The sequence below is a fragment of the Mercenaria mercenaria genome, chromosome 11 (genome assembly GCF_021730395.1).
Source record: "Mercenaria mercenaria strain notata chromosome 11, MADL_Memer_1, whole genome shotgun sequence".
NCBI classification, from domain to species: domain Eukaryota; kingdom Metazoa; phylum Mollusca; class Bivalvia; order Venerida; family Veneridae; genus Mercenaria; species Mercenaria mercenaria.
Genome location: NC_069371.1, coordinates 16412310 through 16435323, shown reverse-complemented (window position 1 = coordinate 16435323; position 23014 = coordinate 16412310). Strand labels below are relative to the sequence as shown.

The 23014-nt window shown below is 34.3% G+C and overlaps 1 protein-coding gene across 1 annotated transcript; it reads right to left on the bottom strand.

Annotated features, from left to right (window-relative positions):
- Positions 1-6625: 6625 nt before the first annotated feature.
- LOC128547042 (uncharacterized) lies at positions 6626-13293 on the bottom strand. Its single transcript, XM_053518639.1, has 2 exons — positions 13043-13293; positions 6626-7192 (listed from the first exon to the last, which is right to left on the bottom strand). Exons 1-2 carry the CDS (start codon positions 13043-13045, stop codon positions 6695-6697), a joined length of 501 nt encoding a protein of 166 aa, XP_053374614.1. The 5' UTR covers positions 13046-13293; the 3' UTR covers positions 6626-6694.
- Between the last annotated feature and the right edge of the window lie 9721 nt (positions 13294-23014).

Genomic DNA, 23014 nt, shown 5'->3' with positions numbered 1-23014 from the left:
AGTCACGTAATAATAACTTATATGTAATTCTTGACATTGTTTGGATTGGGATTCAATGGACACATACGGGAAAATTAGACCCATCGATTTTTCGCACGAGTGAAAATATTTCATATAGCACAAAGAAGGAGCCCTTTACTTTATTCAAATTTATGGGGAAAGTATTATAGGTATTTCAGCTTTGCAAACGATGTGATAATATTCAATGCATTGTCTTTCTTATGAACATTTCATTTTCAAAATCGATTAGATAGAAAATGGTCTTTTTTGCGTGTACTTTATGTCTGTCTATCTACAATTAGATATATAGTAAAATATGGATAATTTGCTGAAATTTCTTCTGTTTAACAAAGAATAAATAGATTTTTATTTGCCCTTGAAGGCCATTGCAAACGACTTAGTAATCTATATTCATTTAGCTATTGTTTCATATTAACTTCAGTTTTATAGGTGAAGAAGAAAATAGTCTTTTTTAAGCATTTTGCAGATGAGTATAGGTTTTTTATCGTTATCGGAAAGACTCGAACATTCTCGTATATTTCCATCAATTCTTAAGGAATTTAAGCTCCTTAACGGTAGACTGATTTCTTCTCACCCGCACACGTGTACGGATTTATAAATTAGTGGACGCTCCATAATATGATTTTGTTTACAACCAATAGTCAATTTTAAACAGCTCGAGGATCGAAATTTAAAATTTCAAAAAGAACAATTTCGAGTTTGCATCGAATTTCGATCTTGCTCGAAGCTCGAAACTGATTCGAGCATTGAACATCGAGTCTGTTGAAAATGGAAATCTTAAGGAACTGACTTCGAGCTTGAATTAAATTTCGAGAGTGTAAGAAGAAAAAAAACGTTAAAAGTTTCAAACGTTGAAATTTTAGGCGGTATATTTTGGGCAAGTTAGAAGTAGAAAATCGAAATTCAAATTTTCGAAAGGATGACGTTGAATTTTACTTAGATTGAATTTCGCACCAACTCGGAAAACAAAATTCAAATTAAAAGAAATCATCGAAATTCGAGGCAGAATTGAAAATACAGCCAGCAGGAAGATCGAAATTCAAATATTTCGAAGAAAGCAGTGGTCTAATGGAGAATGTGTCGGCCGTTCAACCCAGGGATCGTGGGTTCGAGCCCCATTTGGATCAAGATCATGACTTTTCATATGACATCAGTACTGGTTTTTCCAGGAAGTTAACTCGAGAGTGGTTACTATAAGCTTGAAGCCTTCATCACAATCCAGCTAAAACCAATAAGTATAAACTAAACTAAATATTTTGAGCTAGCATGACTTTCAGTCAATCGGCATTTTAATGAAAATTTAAATTGCGATCTTTAAACTGGCTCTTAATTCAATACCTGCTCGATATTCAGATTGGAAATTTGATTTTGATTTTCGAACTTGTTCGACATTCAGTGCTAGATTTTCGGAACGTCGAGCGAGCTCGCAAATAAAATTAATGCAAGATCGAAATCCAGCTGTTTCAAATTCAATCCCAGTTTAAAATTCGATTGCTTTAAAAATTGTGCAGGCTTGAAATATAATACCGGGAATAATCTATTAGGATTTTTAAAAACTTGAATTTTTTAATCTTTGAATTATGATCTTGAGGAGATCGCAGTTTCAGTATTATATTGAAAATCAGCTTTTCAAAATTTGAAGTACGATTTTCGAGCTGGCTCGACATTAATTGCTTGCTCGATATCTGACTTTAAAAAAAATTCACGACATAACAATAAATGTGCAGTTATTTGATTACACAAAAAGCTATTTAAAACCTTTATTTCATAATTATGATCAACCAACAAAGTATTATAAAAGCGAGCTTCCATCTGATTGTAAGATAGTAGAAATTATTTTTGCAAAGTGATTGTTAGGTTTTATAATATTGTGTTTGTTAAGAATACCGTTATACAGGTATTCTGATTAATCCGCCAAATACCATTTAGGTTCCAATTAGTTCCAATTTATTTGCCATCACTGTGAATTAGACTTGGCAATGTTGTATAACGGTACATTGGCGAAGAAGGGATTACTTGTTAGACATCGGCTTAAAATACGGAGTAGGCCGAAAACTACCGAACAGTCTCGACAGCAGATTTACCTGGCCAAACTTATTATCGGCTTTTGTGGCGATTTTCGCGATGGGTCTAATTTTCCCATATGATTGTCTTTAACTGCAAAATGTTCCCGAAATAATGTACGTTTGAGGACCGTTGTTGATTGCATTGTGTTATTGTCTGTCAAAGACACTGTAGAAATAATAATTTCCTAAGATATTGGAAAAAACTACTCAGACGATGTCCGCAGCGTTTTGTTTTTTCTTGGACTTTTTAAACCGTATTGACACAATTTAGGTCATGTGTCAACGGCGTGAATAGTGCTGCATATTAAATCACCTCAACCTTTATTTAGTTCGGTTATGTTTCTATGCTTACAGCAGATTTCTTAAAAGATTATTCCTCCTATATCTCTTTCCTTATTTCTCTCAGAAACTTACTTTAAAATATTTTTTTCTGCGGAACAACATGAACTCTATTACGCAAGCATTTGAGTATAATATTTTCGATAGAGCGAAGATGTTTCACTGAAGGGCAACTGAACAGAACAGCAAACTGTTTAACTTATTTTTAAAACGGAATAGTACATTTTTTGTATTTTAATACGATTTTTGGATGCAAGGTGATGTATACTAGTATTTGCCTTTTGTACCTGTGATCTTTGGACTTAAATAATCGTTAAAAGGGTCATTAAAAATTTCGAAAGAATATTTCACAAGCAAGACAATATTAATCTATTGATTATCTTTTTAGAATATATATACTAAATTTTGTACGGACACTGAGGCCAGACAAAAATGTTTAGTTATGATTGCATTAAATGGAACGATATTTCGTTTGTTAATATCACATACAGTCTAACATATTAGGACGTCTTACACATTCAAATAACAGGGATTGGAAATCCACCTACCAGTTCCATGACACAATCATGGTATGAAATAAGAAAATAATGGATTGCCTCTCGTTAAATCTTATACCGCTGAAATGACTTATGTAAATGCATCAGTGTCTCATAACGTTGTACCTCTATTATAAGGCAAACATAATCAACAGATACAATTCAAGAACTCTTTGAGAATATAAAATACTATTTTCAAGTCAAAATGGGTTCGGTACACGGGCTGTAAGATCAGCCATAATTATTTGCAAACAGAAAATAGAATCCTTCAATTCTTTGGATAATATGAAATCAATATGGCTATATATCTTTTGAAATATATTTACAGCTTGCCTCACTTCCCCGAGACGAATATTTGTTTATTTGATATCATCAAAAACAAATATTTCTTATATTTACACAGTGAAATAGTAAATACTTTTGTACACTATAACTATTGTAATTTCATTTTAAACATTTACTTTTAGTCCGCCCATTGAAAATGTCATGGTTTGCAATTTACAAATATATTTCGAAATGTTACGAGGGTAAATAAATAACTTAACACAGTAATATAATGACAGGTGACATTCCGTGATACTATAAAAGTGAAGACCATTACTGAATGAAACCGGACTGCCAAGAATTAACAGCAGTCATTTACTTCACTCACGTGATCACTGTCTATGAAATAACGTTATAAATTTCAAATAACCCATTCTCAGCTGCTGCTAAAATCAAAAAGGGGTCATCTGTCAAATTATGAAATGTGGTATCTTAGGCCTTATAATGCACCTACCGTATTCAAACGGAAACCTTATTCGTTCTTTGTGGTCATTACAACAATTGCTAATTATATACATGTACAGTCATAGTATGAAGTTTAATTTTGTAGACAAACGTCATCTTTGATAATTAAGCGAAAATAGTTTCCGGTTCCGATGTTATTTGATATATCAACCAAACTGAAACAGTATTATAAATCTAATTGTCACTACAGATTCCATTATAAGTATCACGGCTTCAGGTCATTTTTGTCGTGTCGAGTGACCTATTCGAGTTTCCACTTTTTCTATTCTATATGTTTCAATGCTAACGATAACAGATTTAACCAAAATATATGTAAGCATGTTTCATTATCGGAAGAACTGATGAGTTTCTTTTTAAAGACAGCACGTTCCCGAATTTTCCGTCCAATCAATTACTGGTATTATAAAGTTTCTCCGAAAGCGTTGTTTACTGTATTGCGTCATTTTCTTCCTGAAAACGTGACCACAGAAAATCATCTCTTCAACGTTCCCTCGACGTCTTTGATATATTTAGATAAACCCATATTCGGAATAAATATATAGAGAGTTGTCGGTCATTTCATTTCTGATAACAGTTCGGTGCATTTTTTGCAGTTATGCTAAGGATGCCGTTAAAGGGCTCCCATTTTGGACAACCAAGAATAGATTTTTTTATTATTGTCAGTATGTACTTGTAGGTAAAAATTTACGATTATTTTATGACTCTCTTATTTCATTGGTCGATAACTGAGTCACATGAGGATTCATAAAAACATTTCTTAAACAAAATTGAACGAGAGACTATTTCAAAACTCACACGCTGTTAAACATCGGCCAATCAATTTGTTAGCTATAAACGCGTTATCCAATCAGCAGCCTCGTTACATTTCGATAAACTTGTTGTGTATTGACTGTGTTTTTTATTAAGAGCAAGCTTTCTGAGATATTTACCTTACTGCTCTGTTTAAAGTGTTGTCAAAAAATAGTGTATGCATATATCGGCGATATCAAAGTCTGTGGACCCATCGGCCTTGTTGAAAACCGCCTTGGTCAAGTTCATAAACTTGACTATAATATTATTTGTATTGCAAAATTAATATACAGGCAATTCTTGTAAGAATGAATTAGTATTAATTGAACCTAGCTGAACCTAGAAGGTATTGAAAAACTCAAAATGGAGTGTTCCATCCATTCCTCCTGACACAAACAGCTGACTCCTAGACTTTTATATGTACCTGTACCCATTCTTGTGAGAGATCAGAAGTGCCATATATCGTGTTATGTCACAGTACAAGTACGAAAAAGATATTGAAAGTCAATTTCCATTGCTCTTCCAAATTGTTGGTAAAAAAGATATCTGAGAAACAAAGAATTAAAAACCAGTGGATTTAATTATCTTCTGTGTCTTTGAAGAAGGCAGTTAAGGACAGTTATAAAAGGATGTCCAAGATTTCAACTGGAGTATTTCGTGGTTTGAAAATTTGAGTCGCGCGTTAGGCTTCAAATACACGAAGAAGTCTCTTGGAAAGGAACACTGAGATTCCGTAAGTCACTGACTTCGAAATCTGTTGTCATTACAATCTGGCCAATCAAACTTCGTGCGGAATACACATTACTAAACCCGAGGATGGAAAAGTGGAGTTGTTGAAACAGGCCAAGCATTTCATTTTCACAAAGGTTAACATACGTCGTTACATTCGAATGCATGTTTAATATGTGAAAACAAACCCACTTACGACCCTCTCATTGTGCGCAACAAAGTCACGAATCGAATGCCCGGATGTCAAATTCACGAGATTAATGACGGATACTACTAAGTTACAGCCATGAATTAATTAATAAATGTCCACTAAGTTTACTGTGTTTGAGGTCGTACACTGTTAGCATATCAAAGCACTAGTACATAAGGATCCCACCATATATCTAGCAAAAAAATTACTTACCAGCTTTACTTCCAAGAAGTCAGGCAAAAATTGACTGATTAAAAGCAAATTTAATTAACCTTCCGTCAAATATCCATTTCACATGTTAGAAAAAAATCCAAGTTTCGTAAAACTCAAAACGTTCTTCTGAGTTAAACTAGTGCTAACATTCTACACGCGAGTACGATTTTCCACTAACCTGTGGACATTTTTTGGACTGAGTTTAAATCGGATCGATGTGTACATGTGCAGCTAGTGTTTTTTAATTGCCTTATTTACACAAATGAAAGCGGTGTTGTTGTTTGGTTTTTTTTTGTTGTTGCTGTTGTTGTTTTTTTGGAGTGGCGGGAGTGGGATGGGTAACGCCGTTTTTCAACAGTACTTCAGTTATGTAACGGCGGGCAGTGTTCCTGGGTTCTGTACCAGTACAAAACTGCCAACGTCCCCACATGAATCAGATGTTGAGAACGAATGATTTCAGACACAATGTCTTTTATTAAATCGTCACGGAGAACACACGCCTCGCCCACGGCTAGATTTCACGACCCATGCGCTTTCCCTATTGGGCTAAGCGGGCAGGTAACGGATATACTTTGTTGATTTTAACAACTTATGTTAGCGTAAATACTGTGGAAACAGCGGACATGACATTTTTTCAGGCAATAGAAAACAATATAGATCCATTTCAATAGTTTTTGTATTTTGGTGCAGAAATAAACGCCCCCTGGTGCAAAATATAACGCCCCCGGGGCGCTTAAATGGGGGATACGGAATGTCAATAAGATGGAATGGTCTTGTCATTGCGTCCACACGTAGGGTTCCACGCACTGATGACCAATATTTAAAACAGACAATGCAACCTAAATTTTACAAGATGATCATTATATATTTATATAGATGTGCCCTAGAAGGAACTTTTGCTATGGTTTAACTTTCATTTGGAGCTGACGTACAAAATACACAGAACATTAAGACTCGTCTTAGTATTTATGTAAAAGTTGAAAAAGTTTAAAGAAAATAAAAAAATATCAAATTTCAAACAGTTAACGATGTCTTTTTCTTCTCCGGTTCCGTCCAAAACGCATTCTAAAACCAACTTCTGCTTCTAGCCCTTTTCCACCACCTCCGCCAACACCGAGAATTAGAGAGGAACGACTTCCAATCCCAAATGTTCCCTCCAATCTCCCGCCAAATCCTTTCCCATTTTGCCAACTTCCGGTTCCTGTAAATGTATTTCTAGTGTTTGGTGGCTTCCAAATTCCTGTTCCTGATAGACCATTTGGCATTCCGCTTCCTATCAATGGTTTCAACGTCCATGAAAATGGTTTGAATGTTAGCTTAGGTAGATTTAGCTTGACAAAAGGAGGTGATAGACCATTTGGCCTTCCGTTTCCTATCAATGGTTTCAACGTCCATGAAAATGGTTTGATTGTTAGCTTAGGTAGATTTAGCTTGTCAAAAGTAAGTGTACCAAATCTAGTGCCGTTTTGAGCTGTTGCAATAGCAAATAATACCAACAGTAGTACAATCAGTGTCTTCTCCTAAAATGAAAAAAAATAAATAAACAGGACTGAAATTTTAGGTTTCACATTCTCACTTACATCGATATAAATATATGAGATGTGATATAAAAACTTTTACATACATACTGGAATCAAACAGCAAAACCAATTCATAAAATTTATATTCAACCAATCGTTTACTTTTTTAGAAATCTGAAATTTTATATTTCTTGTTTTTTTGTTTACTTACTCACCGTGTCCAATCGTTACTTTGAAAAAACCAAATCAGTAACGTACAGACGTAAGATCTCGGATCAAATTGAGCGGTTTTGGTAAGAAAATTGTTTTTTCCAGTTATTTAGAAATTATTGTCAGAGACGGCATATAGCGCAAGATGTGCTCTGAACATTATGGAATACTCGTTGCTATTTGTTTTTCAGCAAATCTAAGCCCTTTTCTCAAATACTTCGGGAAACTATGCCAAAATAGCAGGTAAACAATGCCATGACTCAGAAAATGCGTTAATTCCAGTACGTTTACTGATAAACATACAATATAACCAACTCCTTGTTGTCACTGATACATTCATGTAACACGTTAGTGATACAAAAGGCATACAGACACTAAATAGGAAAATGGCGCATAATGGCGGATTCAAATAGTCCTCAGTTTTTTTGCTCTGTAGAGCTATTTTCCTTATTTTCTTTGCAGTTTTTTTTTTGCTGAAATCACATGACAGATCTATGCTTGACATGTAGGTAGCACTTTCTTACTGAAAAAACAACATGACAGAATTTTTCATGGAAACTTAGACCATACACCACCACTACAATTTGGGGTCTCATTTTTTCACCTAGAGCACAAAATTGGCGCAATTTCGTGACATACGTTGCATTTGTTACAAGCATAACTTCAAATAACATAACGTAACATTATGTTACATAAATAAAGATCATGTTTTAATGCCCCACTTCTGATTGATTTAAGAAATGGACTACAAAAAGACGCTCCTTCTCAGACACACGTAATATAAGTAACACCCATGTAACATCCTTGTAACATCCTTGTTACATCTATATAATACTACTAAAGACGTATTTTGGCCGAATTTAAGAAATGAATGAGGTGTAACATTTTGACTACAAATAGACGCCTCTTTTCAGACACATGTAACATAAGTAATATCCATGTAACATCCTTGTAACATCCTTGTTACCTCTATATAACATTAATAAAGACGTTTTTCGGCCAAATTTAAGGAATGAGGTGTAACATGTGTAACATTTTGGCTACAAAATTACGCCTCTTCTCAGACACACGTAACATAAGTAACATCCATGTAACATCCTTGTAACATCCTTGTTACCTCTATATAACATTAATAAAGACGTTTTTCGGCCAAATTTAAGAAATGAGGTGTAACAGGTGTAAAATTTTGACTACAAAAGCCGCCTCTTCTTAGACACGCGTAACATAAGTAACACACATGTAACATCCTTGTAACATCCTTGTTACATCTATATAACACTACTGAAGACGTATTTCGGCCAAATTTAAGAAATGAGGTGTAACATGTGTAACATTTTGACTACAAAATGACTCCTCCTTTCAGACACATGTAACATAAGTAACATCCATGTAACATCCTTGTAACATCCTTGTTACCTCTATATAACATTAATAAAGACGTTTTTCGACCAAATTTAAAATATGAGGTGTAACATGCGTAACATTTTGACTATAAAAAAGTCGCCTCTTCTCAGACACATGTAACATAAGTAACATCCAGGTAACATCCTTGTAACAGCCTTGTTACATCTATATAACACTACTTAAGACGTATTTCGGCCAAATTTAAGAAATGAGGTGTAACATGTGTAACATTATGGCTACAAAAAGACGCCTCTTCTCAGACACACGTAACATAAATAACATCCATGTAACATCCTTGTAACATTCTTGTTACATCTATATAACACTACTGAAGACGTATTTCGGCCGAATTTAAGAAATGAGGTGTAACATGTGTAACATTTTGACTACAAATTGACATATTTCCAATGGCCGCAGCACACACCAGGACCCATTTTAAAATTCTGCAAGTTACATTTTCTTGAAGAATATTGTCATTGCTGAATAAAAATCAAAAGAAAAGTGGGGGTCATGTTTGATACAAGAAAAATATTTTCAGTTAAACACACAAAGGCAAATGCAAAATCAGCTTTAAAATAGGTCCTGGTGTGTGCTGCGGCCATTGGAAATATGTCAATTTTATATAGAATAAAGAAGAACAGCTATTTAGTGTGTTGTAACCAAAAGATTAATTAAATTACTTTTACTTGGAAGGCCGATATAAGGCGATTCGTGACTGAACTGATCAGTAACGCAGGAGCCAAAGGACCAGCAGCTGCAAAATGGAGTAACGCAGGAGCTTCGGATTATTTTTATTCTGTGTTCGTTTTCATCAATTTCCAAGGGAAACGTACCTTTATTCACTCAATTTATCTTTTAGAAACTGCGATAAGTATAGTCTCTTGATAACGTTCTAGTCTAAACAACAATGTATTGTATTGTTTTGTTTTATATATTATAGTTAATCATTCTTCTGATGAAACTCCGTGTATTATTATTGATTTAAGGGCAGGAATTCGGTCGCACTATGGTCAAAATGTTTTAGACAGAAAAAGGCATGCATGTACTAAATCCTGTTGTCTATATTTCCTATATAAAGTTTAAAAAAAATATGTACAGATAGCTTGCCCCATTTCAAATTATAAGCACGATGGCGAGAAAGCCATTTTCGAGAGATTTTTCCAGAGATCAAAATTAAAATGCTGTGACTTAGAACTACTTTTCATACTACAGTGTAATTTTATTTCTCACCTTAGCACATCTATTAATACGTTTCTACCAAATGTGAAAAAAAAATCGCAATAAACACGCATGTATACCTTTAAGGATTCCTCAAGTAAGAACTTGTCCCAGTCACATGACTATTCTTAGATGGTTCTCACCCAAAACAAAAATTTTCCCTATTAAAAACTATCAAAACATCTTAAAAACACTGTCAAAACCGCTTTTTTGGTGTTTGTTAGTGCGTTCCATTAGCGATCCATTGAAACAATCAAAAAATGGTTGTAATGGATCGCTAACGGAACGTGTTCCATTAAATGGATCGCGATTTCGAAGCGAGTTATTAACTATAGAGAATCATTCAGACGGCTTTTACCATTTTTATCTGGAAACATATGGTTTTAATCCCTGCAATTTACAATTCACAGCATATCTTCTAGTTGCCATGGTTATGTTATGTAATCACATCTTAGGAATAATATAGAGGGGCATAAAGTAGTGCATTTTGTTGGTAATAAGAATAGAGGATGGACAGGATGGATTTATTAAAGAATTGGTGGATGTTATTTCATTCATTTTCTATGATTTACAAATAAAGGTGTTTTCTTAATACATACAGTTCAGTATAAATAAATGCTTGTTTTCATTGTGATTTTGTAAAGATGGTCTCTATATTACCTCCATAGATAGATTTAAATTCCAAGATTTTATTTAATATAACATAATACTTACTATACAATATATGAAAACTAGCTAATGTATGTGTTTCTCTTTGTCTATCCATATTTGATAAAGATTGAATTTCTCTTAGCTGCATGATTGATCAAATGATTTGTGTAGACCTGAACTATATATATATAGTTAACATTATTGTGAAAATGCTTTAAATACTGTACAGTGCATCTCTGCAAATCCAGGCTACACATGAGTGACACATAAACATTTTGCCGGTTTCAGTTGAATACAGCCTGTTGTTAGGAATGTATCTGTTTGATGAAATGCATTCCATTGAGCGATCTATTAAGCGATGTATTATGCGTTCCATTAAGCGATCTATTATGCGATCTATTATGCGATCCATTAAGTGATATATTATGCGATCCATTAAGCGATCTATTATGCGATCCATTAAGCGGTCTATTATGCGATCCATTACCGTGTTGTTAAACGACACATTTATGTTAATTAGCGATCCATTAGCTCATTTGCATGTGAAATTGGAACATGGTTTTCATGGTGTTTATTGAACTAACAACTCGCTTGTGGATCATGGTTTTCTTGGCCTTTATTGACAGTATTTATTGGGTCTTTTTTTAGAACCCTTGTGTTTTCACCTCCTTTAGACTAGTATGTAAATTTTCCTTTTTCAGACTAAAAGTAAGACAAAAGCTTTTGGGTCCTTGACGACAATCACAGACTTTTCAATAGTAAAAATCGACAGTATCTGACTAAAGAATTATGGGATTAGCAATTCTTTATCAGAAATAATTTAATTTGTCTAAAAATACAAATTATCATACCACTGCTTTGCAAGTTATTCTCTCAAAATTATGGCCTGTAAACACTTGCTCCACCTCTTTGTGGAGGCAAGTTGAAAAAAAGAGTTAATGATACCCCCATGGCAGCGCTATAATTACCGGAACTATAGGAGTTCTAAATGTAAGCAAAGAAGAGAGTGACTCGTAGCATTAGTCTTTCATTATTATGGCTTCATGTGCTACATATGCTATCAAACAAAATCAAACCTGAAGAGACAGGTGAAAAGACACAAAGACAAAATTCAGAGTAACAGATGTAATAAATCATTCTACTGTGCTGGTGAGCTGGTGAAAACCTTCATGGAACAGGGAACCCAATGGTATGTCCACAGTGTCGAACGTTTTTTTTTATTACAACCAGTATAATTGTATAATACCTTAACAATCAGTACTGATTTCAAGTTCTTAGGTAAGTTGGAGCCGTCCTGTTTGTTCTAACTTCATCTATTCAATTTTGATATACTTCAATATGGTGACGTGACTCTTACCAGAGTGGAGCATTAAACATCTTCTTTGTGTTGCCACTACTTATCACTGTTTTGATAGATAAATAAAGTGAATAAAGGTATGTTTCCCTTGTAAATTGATGAAAACGAACAGAGAAGAAAACTCAGAAGCTCCTAAATTACTGCATGCATTTTGCAGTCGCTGATCTGGTGTCTCCTGCGTTACTAACCAGCACGGTCATGAATCGCCTGGTCTTCCAAGAAATATAATTCATCATTTATGATAAAATATGTTACAGGAATGTGTCAGTGATATCGTGGAAGTGGTAATTTAGTGTTTTTGCCAAATAACGTACTGAAATAATACTTTGTTTACCTGCTATTTTCGCTGGGTTTTCCAAAGTAAGTGAGAAAAGTGCTTAGATTTGCTGGAAAATGAAAAACAACGAGTATTTCTTAATATTCGGAGAACATCTTGCGCTGTATGCCGTCCTTGACAACAAATTCTAATAACAGAAATATATAATTTTCTTACCCAAAGTCACCAAAACCGCTCCATTTGATCCGAGTTCTTAAGTTGCTGATCCGGTTTTTCAAAGTAACGATTGGACACGGTGTTACCGGTAATACCGGGGAAATAAAATCCGTGAAATCAAAACTAAATAAAATTTCATTCTTTTTGTAAGTATAATTAGAAATTCTGAAAATTGCCTATTTGGATAGTAGAAACTTTAGTCAAAACAGATGTTGATCAAAAAGCAAAACAACTGGAGATATTTCAAATCAAATAAAACAAACTTTTTTTCAAACATTTAGAGCTGTGTGTGGCACGATTTACTAAATTGAACTTCTATAAACGTTAGTCTTAAGTAAACGTCTTTAAGACTTTTCTGTTAAGAGAAAAAAAATGTCTTTAAGTAACATCCACAGCGCAGTGAAGTCATGATCATTGTGAACATTTTTAAATGTAACAGTTTCTATATCATTAACCTTCGAAATGTTTTTAATTGTTCGTCGAAATAAACTTATAACGAACGTTAAAAAATACATACCATTATTAAATGTCAGATTTCAAACAACTCCAACTAAAGTATAAACTACTTAGCATTACTTTAGCATTATATACGATTAGCGTACATCCGGTTTTCCTCTTTTTCATTTCCTTGTGTTTTTTCTTTAATCCTATTATTTCAGAAAGTAAAAAACTATCATACATAAAAATCATGTTTATTGTTTCATTGAACTGGATGAATTTCACGTACACAACGTTAGTTTTACGTATTACGTTGTGCACATTAATTAACGTCGACTTATTTTGAGGTTAGCCTAAAAACATTGTATGATAGATTAAGAGTTTAAATGTTTTTACAACTGTTTATCTGTTTAAGTTTTAATATAAGATGCTGTTGCAAATGTGCAAAACGGAAATAATGCGAATGATTGATGACTTTAATGAAGTAGAAGCACGCCGTTCATTGATGCACGTTTGCCAGGGTGTTTGTATCGAGATAGAGATTGGCATGCTGCTAAAACACCAGTCGAAAAAGCAAACATTCCTGATTCGTCTAGAAATATTTATCGACCAACGTATTAATTTCTGAATACATCCTAACGTTCATGATCTTCCATATAGACAAAGATTTGATAAATTTCACATTTCTTCTTTTAGACCAGTTCTACAGTGTCGTATATAAATATGACAGTTCCCTGTATGAACGTCCATCTCCTTCCCAATATCCCTAATTTTTTTACAATTTATGGAATACTAGTACTTCTAGTCATATCACAAGTAAATTTCCGCGTCATTTTGGTAAACATTGTTCATTTAAGGTTTAATGTATAGATATCACTTACTTAGTGTTTTTATGCGCACTGTCCGTCCGTGTGTGTGTCTGTGCATCCGTGTAAATTCTTGTCCGGGCTGTAAATCTGTCTTCCATGAAGGGATTTTGAAATAACTTTGCATAAATGTTCACCATAACGAGACTACGTGTCATACGCAAGACCCAGACCCCTAGCTCCAAGGTCAAGGTCACACTTAGAAGTCAAAGGTGTTTCTTGTCTGGTCAATACCTCTGCCACTTATCAAGGAATTTGAAAATAATTTGTCACAAATGTTAACCATATTAAGGTGTGTCACGCTTATGATCCGGGTCTCTTGGGTCAAGGTCAAGGTCACGAAATGTATGTTTATTGCCGCAGACAACTGTAGCATTCTTGGACATGCTTCGGGGGCATTTGTCACATATAGTGACAGCTCTTGTTTTTAACTGAACCCTAAGTGAACGTCCATTTTAGTAAATTGCAATTATGGAATGCATTTACTCATCATTTACTTGGTATACGGTAGCTGAGTATCATTAACACAAGGCCAAAGAACAATATTCAGTCAATTGTGGATCCGATTTCTATCCCACGACATTAATGTTACCCTGCTTTTCTTTGGATAGTCATTAAGATTTTCGAAAGGCTTATGGGTAAATTTAGACGAAAATCAATAAATCTATTGCTTCTTATCCGTTTATGAGGGTACTCGATACACCCTCACCGATCGAGAGGATATTTCTGCAATGATGACAATATGTATGGTCCCGCTCAATAGGAATCTAATATTTATGTAATACCCATTTAAATGCAAACTCCCATATGATGTCGATACTGGAAACATGAATCAAACAGCTTATCTTTACTGAAAACCCTGTTTTATGTAAATTAAATATAATTTACCTGCTAAGGAAAACACGGTAGATTTCTACCTGTAATACTGTACATCATCCAGCAAACTTCTCTTTGTGGAATTTTACACATACCTATGGGAACATAGTACAGTGTTTAGACATTTGTCCCATAAGTAGCATAAACTTTTCTTTTCCCACAAGTACCTTTATCAACATATTTCACCCTGTGAAATTCTACGAGTTGTAACTTTAAAAAATTGACTGTTTTTGACAAAAAAAAATTAAGTTTCACTACAGAAAATGTCACAGTTTGGTCAGGGCATTTCTTGATCTGATACGCTGACCAATGATCCATTATAGCTACATCCAAATCTCCGCCAGCAGTAATTATGCATATTTTTTCATGTCTATGAGGTAAACAAGAGGGCTATGAAGTAGCTAACGTAGATCTTACCCCAGATAACCTTATGCTGCTATCTAATTTGGCCTAGATCTCAGAGACAAACATTTTGACCAAGATTTATGTAAATCAGGTAGATCATTATCAAATATTTCGATGATGTCACTTAGTGACACAGCTTCTGGCCTCAAGTACTCCCCCTTTGAACTTGACCTAGATTTCCTACAGACAAACATTCTAAAAAAGATTTCTACCGATCAAGTTGAAAAAGTTGTATCCAAAGTGTTAAAAAAGTTTTTTCTACGATTTGACCTCATGATTTATTTTTCCCATGTGAACCAGTTAAACATTCATCTTACATTTAAAGCAAACGTTCCGTCTAACTCTCATGAAGATCAGGCAGAAAAATGTGGCCTCTAGTGCTTAACAATGTCTTTCTATGATTTGACACAGTAACTTAGTTTTTGGCCTAGATAATCCAGTTTCAAACCAGACCTAGATTTCATGGAGATAAACATTCTGACAAAGCTTCTAGAGTGTTAACAAAGTTTTTCTATGATTTGACCTAGTGACATAATTTAAGAACTCTTGTAACCCAGTTACATATTTGACCTAGATTTCATAAAGACAAACATTCTGACAAACGTTTTATGAAAATGAGATAGAAAATTAACAAGGTTTTCCTATTGATTAACCTAGTGACCTAGGTTTTGACCTCAGATGACCCAATAATGATCTCGCTGAGATTATATTGAGGGTAGCATTCCCACAATAAGATTTGGCCTCTTTAGGGCGTTAACAGTCAAACTACTCACCTTGAGCACTATGTTTTTTAAATTATCATATATTGTCTAAAAATATGACAACCAGGGACTAGACTATTTATTCAGAATGGATATAACTATGGAAAAAGAAATCGCTGGCCCAATTTTGAAATAATTTCACTTAAATGTTCCTTGGGTGACCCTCTATCAGAAATTGTTATGTCTAACTTTGAAACCCTGGTGAGCAATCTAGGACCATAAATGGACCTCTTGTTATTATGTCAATGTCTTAACACATTTTGAAAGGATTTCATTTTTACCTCTGAAAATGAGAAAGGGATAAAAGGCAATCAAGGTTATCAATAACATAAAAACTATTCTAGATAAAATATATTTTATTGCCATCACAGAATATTTTCATACATACAAAGCAAACCTATATACAGCCATGTTTACTTAAATGACCACAAACTAAATGTCCAAAGGCAAAAGAAACAATGTATCCTCTAATATAAAATACTGTTGTCATGGTAATGCAAAATATTTAATTGAAACTGCAAGAACTGCAACATATTCCTCTAGCAAAAGATACAAAACAAGAGGGCCATGAAGGCCCTATATCGCTCACCTGACCTATTGACCTAAAGGTCATCAATATTAACATTCTGACCAAGTTTCATAAAGATATGATCATAAATGTGATCTCTAAAGTGTTAACTAGCTTTTCCTTTGACTTGACCCGGTGCCCTAGTTTTTGACACATGACCCAGATTCGAACTTGACCTAAAGATCATCAATATTAACATTCTGACCAAGTTTCATGAAGATACATTCATAAATGTGGCCTCTAGAGTGTTAACAAGCTTTTCCTTTGATTTGATCTTGGAACCTAGTTTTTGACCCCACCTGACCCAGATTTGAACTTGACCTATAGATCATCAAGATCAACATTCTGACCAGGTTTCATTAATCATTTTTTCTGTAAATAAACGTGTAAATATTGTAATGAGTGTTAAATTGTTCCTGTTGTTTCTGTCCCCGGTTCGACCATCCTGGCACAAAGCTTATATATCGGAAATTTCAAACGCCACCGGTTACTGTTTTTCTATGTTTAGTCGTGTCAAGACGTTATTTTAAAACAAACTGAGTTGTTTTGGCGGGCTTCATAGCGCCCGAAATTATTTCTAAAAGATTTCAAATTATTAAAAGCATTTGAAGAGAGAAATACCATAGACAAACTTTCTCAACGCAATGTCGGGAATAGACAGAAAAACATTCAAATAAGACATTTGAAAAATTTTATGATAAAAGTGTTTATTACGGACAAAAGTGATAAAAGTGTTTATCACGGACAATTGTAAATTTTAGGATGGAAGAGAGTAAACAAGATAAGAGGAAGGAAAGAAGGGAACGAGTAGATTACAAACGGTTACATGAATGGAAATCGGTTGTAAAGTAAGAAAACGAGCCACAAAGTCCAACAATTGCTCGAGGTGAAGATACAGGTGCTACAGGCAGGGCCGCAAAAACGGACCACCGGTTGAAATTGGTGGTCTACGACCGGAAAATGAGTCGGATTCGGACGACGACGTTGAGATTGAATATTTAGTTCCAAAGAATGTATGTAGTGTATATGGAAACATGTAGTTTCGTATTATTGCGCTGCTACTGTCCGACGCACAATTTTGGATATGCACGAAACGATGCATGACATTATTATGCATCGCGGTATAAAATATGTCGCACGTGGTATTTTATATTCTTAACCATTTCAAACCCTACAAATTCAGTATTAAACGGTACTGAAATTCATTCGGTTTTCCCGGTCACCTTATCATGATTTTTTAAACCAATTTAGACCTTGAATATTCACGAGTTTAAATCTTTGTTCAAGTTCCCTAAAGCCGAGTATCTACACATACTGTATATGCATGTGTTCGAAAAAAAAGTACTCGACTAAAAAGGCTTTGTCAATAATAATAAAAGACTAGTCTCGACTACTAAGCTGGTTGTATCTTTATTTCTTCTTTATTTAGGTCTCATTCACATACATGCATAAAATGTAACATACAAATCGACAATTATATATAATGGATGTGACCCTTCTAATCGGAAGTATATGAGACTATATTTAAGAATTAAAACATTCACAAATGTATACATTTACAATACATTTTGAATCACACACTGTACACAAATGGAACACATATGTATATTACAAGATAAACCTAAGACGTAGTCGCTAATCTTGACTAAAAGTTACTTAAGAATCAAAGATATAAAATGTGACAAGACAATATAGGCACTATTGCGCGTAACTAAAAAGCGGTCTAAAATATCAGTTATTTCGATCAGATCGAATATGAACTGATTAGCAGCTATGTCTTAGACGATGATAAAATGAATTTGTATCCGAACAAATAAAAACCTATTAGCATTATTTACAAATGAATAAAAGTCTACGTTGTAAAATATTGTGGCAGGTTTTGGCACACAAAAAAAACGTATCATTTCAGGTTTGGAAAATAGAAACTTCAGTTTATCTGATTTTGATAGTGTTACAAAATCCACATTTCCTGCTTTCTCAAACAGATCATGTCTAATATCTTCATAGATATGACAGTCAAGTAATACATGGCTCTCGTCTTCAATAGTGTCACAGAAAGGACACATCCGGTCATGTACTCCCAAGCCTTCATAACGCCCAGTTTCTATACGGATCGGCGCCACACCACAACGGAGCTTGCTAAATGCGGCACGGTGACGCGGAGACATGATAAGGCGACAATACATTTCTGTCCCGTATTCGGTTTTAAAAAGCCGATATGTACGCAACTTCTTTGCGCCCCGACCTGAAGGGCCTGTTACACTATTTTCCGACTCAATCCAAGAAGATTTAAATTTATCCATTAACAGTAATTCAATTCTGTTGACTAAAGTTTGCTTTGGAATTAATTTATGATAGTACAATACTCATGTAAACCATTTTTTAAGCATATCATAAACGTTATAGAACCAATTTCTACAAAATCGTGTTGCACTGGTTTATTGGGTTATCCAGCCCATTTCACCGGCAACCGCAACGTTTGGCGTATATCTACCCACACCCAAAAAGAACCTCATGGCACGATACTGAACTGCGTTTATGCATGAGTAGGAACGATGACCCCAGATAGCAGAGCCATAACTTATGGTTGGCCAAACAGTTGTGTCAAACAGATGAGTAAAAACATTATATGGAAGGCCACCTACAGCTTTACAATTGGCAATGAGAAGGCCTAGTGCTCGATTTGCACTTTGGGCAACAATTTTGGCCGTTACATTGTAATCTAGATGTTCGTTCAGCATTAAGCCTAGATACATAATCTATCTACAATATTTAAAGGCCAGTCTGGTGTAGGGTCTACACCCGATTTTGTAGGAGGGGCTTATCAGTTATAAATGAGGTTTTACAAGGTGAATTAGGGTCAGCGATTTGTAAACATCTGCAGAGAAGGTCAGTTTTACTACAATATTTACTATCAGTTTATAACAGTTAGAAATATCAACAGGAAACTTCAGGTGGTTCTAGCATTACTCTATAAATAAACAATCCTGTTATACAATTTTTGCATTTTGTGCAGATTTTATTTTACAAGAGGTTTACTAAATTTTAAGAGACATTAGAATTTACATGAAAAAAGTGTTAGCATTTTAAAGATTATAGAAATAAATGCAAAAGTCAGTAAATAGTTTCATATTCACATTAAAGCATCTTTTTAAGTGTTTCTTGTTTAGATTTTATCTAGAAATATTCATAAGTCATTTACAGAGATATAAATATTTTTGTGTATTTACAGGTAATATGGTAAATTATCGCTGTCACTATTACATTGTACTTATCACTGTCACTAGTTTTTTATTATACTTATCACTGTTAATATTTCATTGTACTGATCAATGTTTACTATTTCATTGTACTTATCATTGTTACTTTTTAATTGTACTTATCACGTTACTATTTCATTCTACTAATCACTGTTACTATTTCATTGTACTTATCACTGTTACTATTTCACTGTACTTATCACTGTTACTATTTCACTGTACTTATCACTGTTACTATTTCACTGTACTTATCACTGTTACTATTTCACTTTACTTATCACTGTTACTATTTCACTTTACTTATCACTGTTACTATTTCACTGTACTTATCACTGTCACTAGTTTTTCATTATACTTCTCACTGTTACTATTTCACTGTACTTATCACTGTTACTATTTCAATTTACTTATCACTGTTACTATTTCACTGTACTTATCACGTTACTATTTCATTCTACTAATCACTGTTACTATTTCATTGTACTTATCACTGTTACTATTTCACTGTACTTATCACTGTTACTATTTCACTGTACTTATCACTGTTACTATTTCATATGATTCTTATCACTAGTAATGTTTCAAGTTAAATAAAACACATCCATGACTTTCTCCCATATAGCATTGACAAATATGTATGTTTTAGGTTTTAAATTTTTGTGTCCTGTACGTCTTCTTGGATTGCGTACATCCTCAAATAAAATTACAGATGAGCATTCTCTATCTACATTTTCATTCCAGTCCAAGACAGACATAAATGTTCTTCTTTTGTATTCTTTTTCTCCAAATGTTATTCTCTTATCATGGTATATTAAAGCTGCATTGTTGAATGATTCAACATAGTGAGTGTCAATGCAATTTATATAATCTTCCGGTGTTCTGTATATCTGCAACTTTCTTATTGTTTTGGTTAGTAAGTCAATAGCAATGGGGTCTTGAATGGTGCACTTGCTGCATTCATAGTTATCACCTTCCAGCTGGCATCTAGCATTTGTTGCACATTTTGTGTGATTGCCTTTATAATGCTCTGGAATATTGTCCAGCAACTCTCGAAGCCTAGTTGGTGACCTTTCACAATTCTTCATTGCATAGTATGCTGCCGTTTTTATCGCTGCACCCTTGTCGGACAATTGCTCATGCCAAGTTATTCCCATTTTCTTCTTTGGTCCAGATGTAATAGCTTTCAAAGCTTTTGCAATGCCTTTTGCAGCATGCCATGTATCGTTTGCATTTTTCACACCTTTCTGATCAGATGACAAATACTTATTAACAGAAGAATTTCTGTCATGGCCGTGGATCCTCACTTTCACATTTTTACTTTCAAATGTTTTATACATACGTTTTACACCAACAAGCTCATGTCGTTGGCTAATTTGCTCATCCTTCTTAGACACAGTTTCTGCAGAAAGCACCTTATGAGTGATGCCCCCTAAAGTTATTATGTCTGAAAATGCACTGTTTTTTCTAGTTCCGTGTCGTGCATCAGTTATTATGTCGATTCCTTCAAACTGTGATGGGTCTTCAACATTTGCCACAGATTGTCCTATTTCCTCATGGAGTGCATTCTGTATAGAGTTTTCAGCACATATTTTGGTTGCTTGACAATAGATATCATGAATATCACTGAACATGGTTTCTGAACATGTCCCAACACCAGCTGCATTGCAAAAGCGTTCATACTGAACATACCTCAGCCCTGATGCATTGACACCATGAATCATTCTCACATTAGCAAGAAATTTCCCCCCTTCTATGTGTGGTGATGTGTCGAATTTAATTTCATGTCCTCCTGAACACCTGAATGTAAATTTCCTCACATGTCCAAAGGACTGGGTCTCGTATTGCTGAAGACACTCTTTACATGTTGTATCATGTGACTGTATTCCTTGCACAATATTTTGTATTGCAGAATCTGTACAGAGTGACATTTGTTCGAATGTGTCTTCCCTTTGACAATGCAGATATTTGTTAAATATGTCTGTCTCTGTGTCATGGCTATGTCCTGGTTCCTGTTCTATGTTACTTGTAACTCCATTACTTTCAAGAAATTTGTCGAGAACATTGTTCAGAACTGTATAGTTGTTAACACTTGAAATTTTGTCACTCATGCACAGTTTTGCTCTGTCAAGTTTATTAAGAAATTTGATTTTTTCTTCATCATTCTCAACGTAGAATCTTATTGATCCTGGAACTAGCCGTTTTTCTTGTGATTTTCTCTTCTTATTTTTTTCTTTCATACTCTCCCCGAAATTACGCTTTAATTTTTCTCGTTTTAACGTTTGCCGCTCTTTGTCTTTCAAACGTACGACACTACTGTCATCTTGGTTACTTGCCATAGCAGTTTTAGCTTTAGAACTTCAAATGCGAGTAGATTAATTTTCTTTTATGCTGGTTTATGAATTATATCCAGAGTTTTGATTGTTTCGCAATATTCTTCAGTCATTAATTATCCAAATTATAATTGATATTTCTCTTATAAAAGTTACATTTCATTTCCAAATTAATGCTCTGATTTAAAACTTGAAAATACTATCAGGCTCTGTATCCTTCCAAGTTCTCTCTAAAATAAATGTAAACCACACCCACCAGCAAACAAATCTCATCTTACCAATCATTGTCTTTACACAATTATCCATAATAAATTGATAATTACTCCAATTTGTTTCTCAATAAGAATCCAAAATATATCAGAAGAAAGTAACACCTACTTGATATTTGTTTCATCTTGTTTCATCCTTTCATAGATACATTTGTTGAAGATTACAAACACATGTTTGATCACTAATGAGGACAACTTTACAACCCCATGAATTGAATACATTTTGACCTAGATATTGCTTGTTATATGAGCCGCGTCATGAGAAAACCAACATAGTGGCTTTGCGAACCAGCATGGATCCAGGCTGTTTGCTTTCAAAGCTTATTGCAATTAGAGAAACTGTAAGCAAACAGCATGGATCCTGACCAGACTGCAAGAATGCGCAGGCTGGTCTGGATCCATGCTGCTTGCAAAGCCACTATGTTGGTTTTCTCATGGCGCGGCTCATATCATTGATCTGTTGTGGTCAAGAATTACCCGCCAATTTCTAATTTTCTGGAGCTTCTACTTTATTGGACTTACATGAAGCATGGCAGAGAATAAGCAGTGTTTTACATTTAATCTAACAGAATTGCAGTACAATACAATAAAAGCTTTATTTGGACATTATGAATGGGACTTTGAAGATTGTATTGTTGGAGATAATAAATTATTTGTGACAGAACCTGTGGACATAAATGTACAGGCATCAGCCTCTGGCATTCCAGAAAACAACA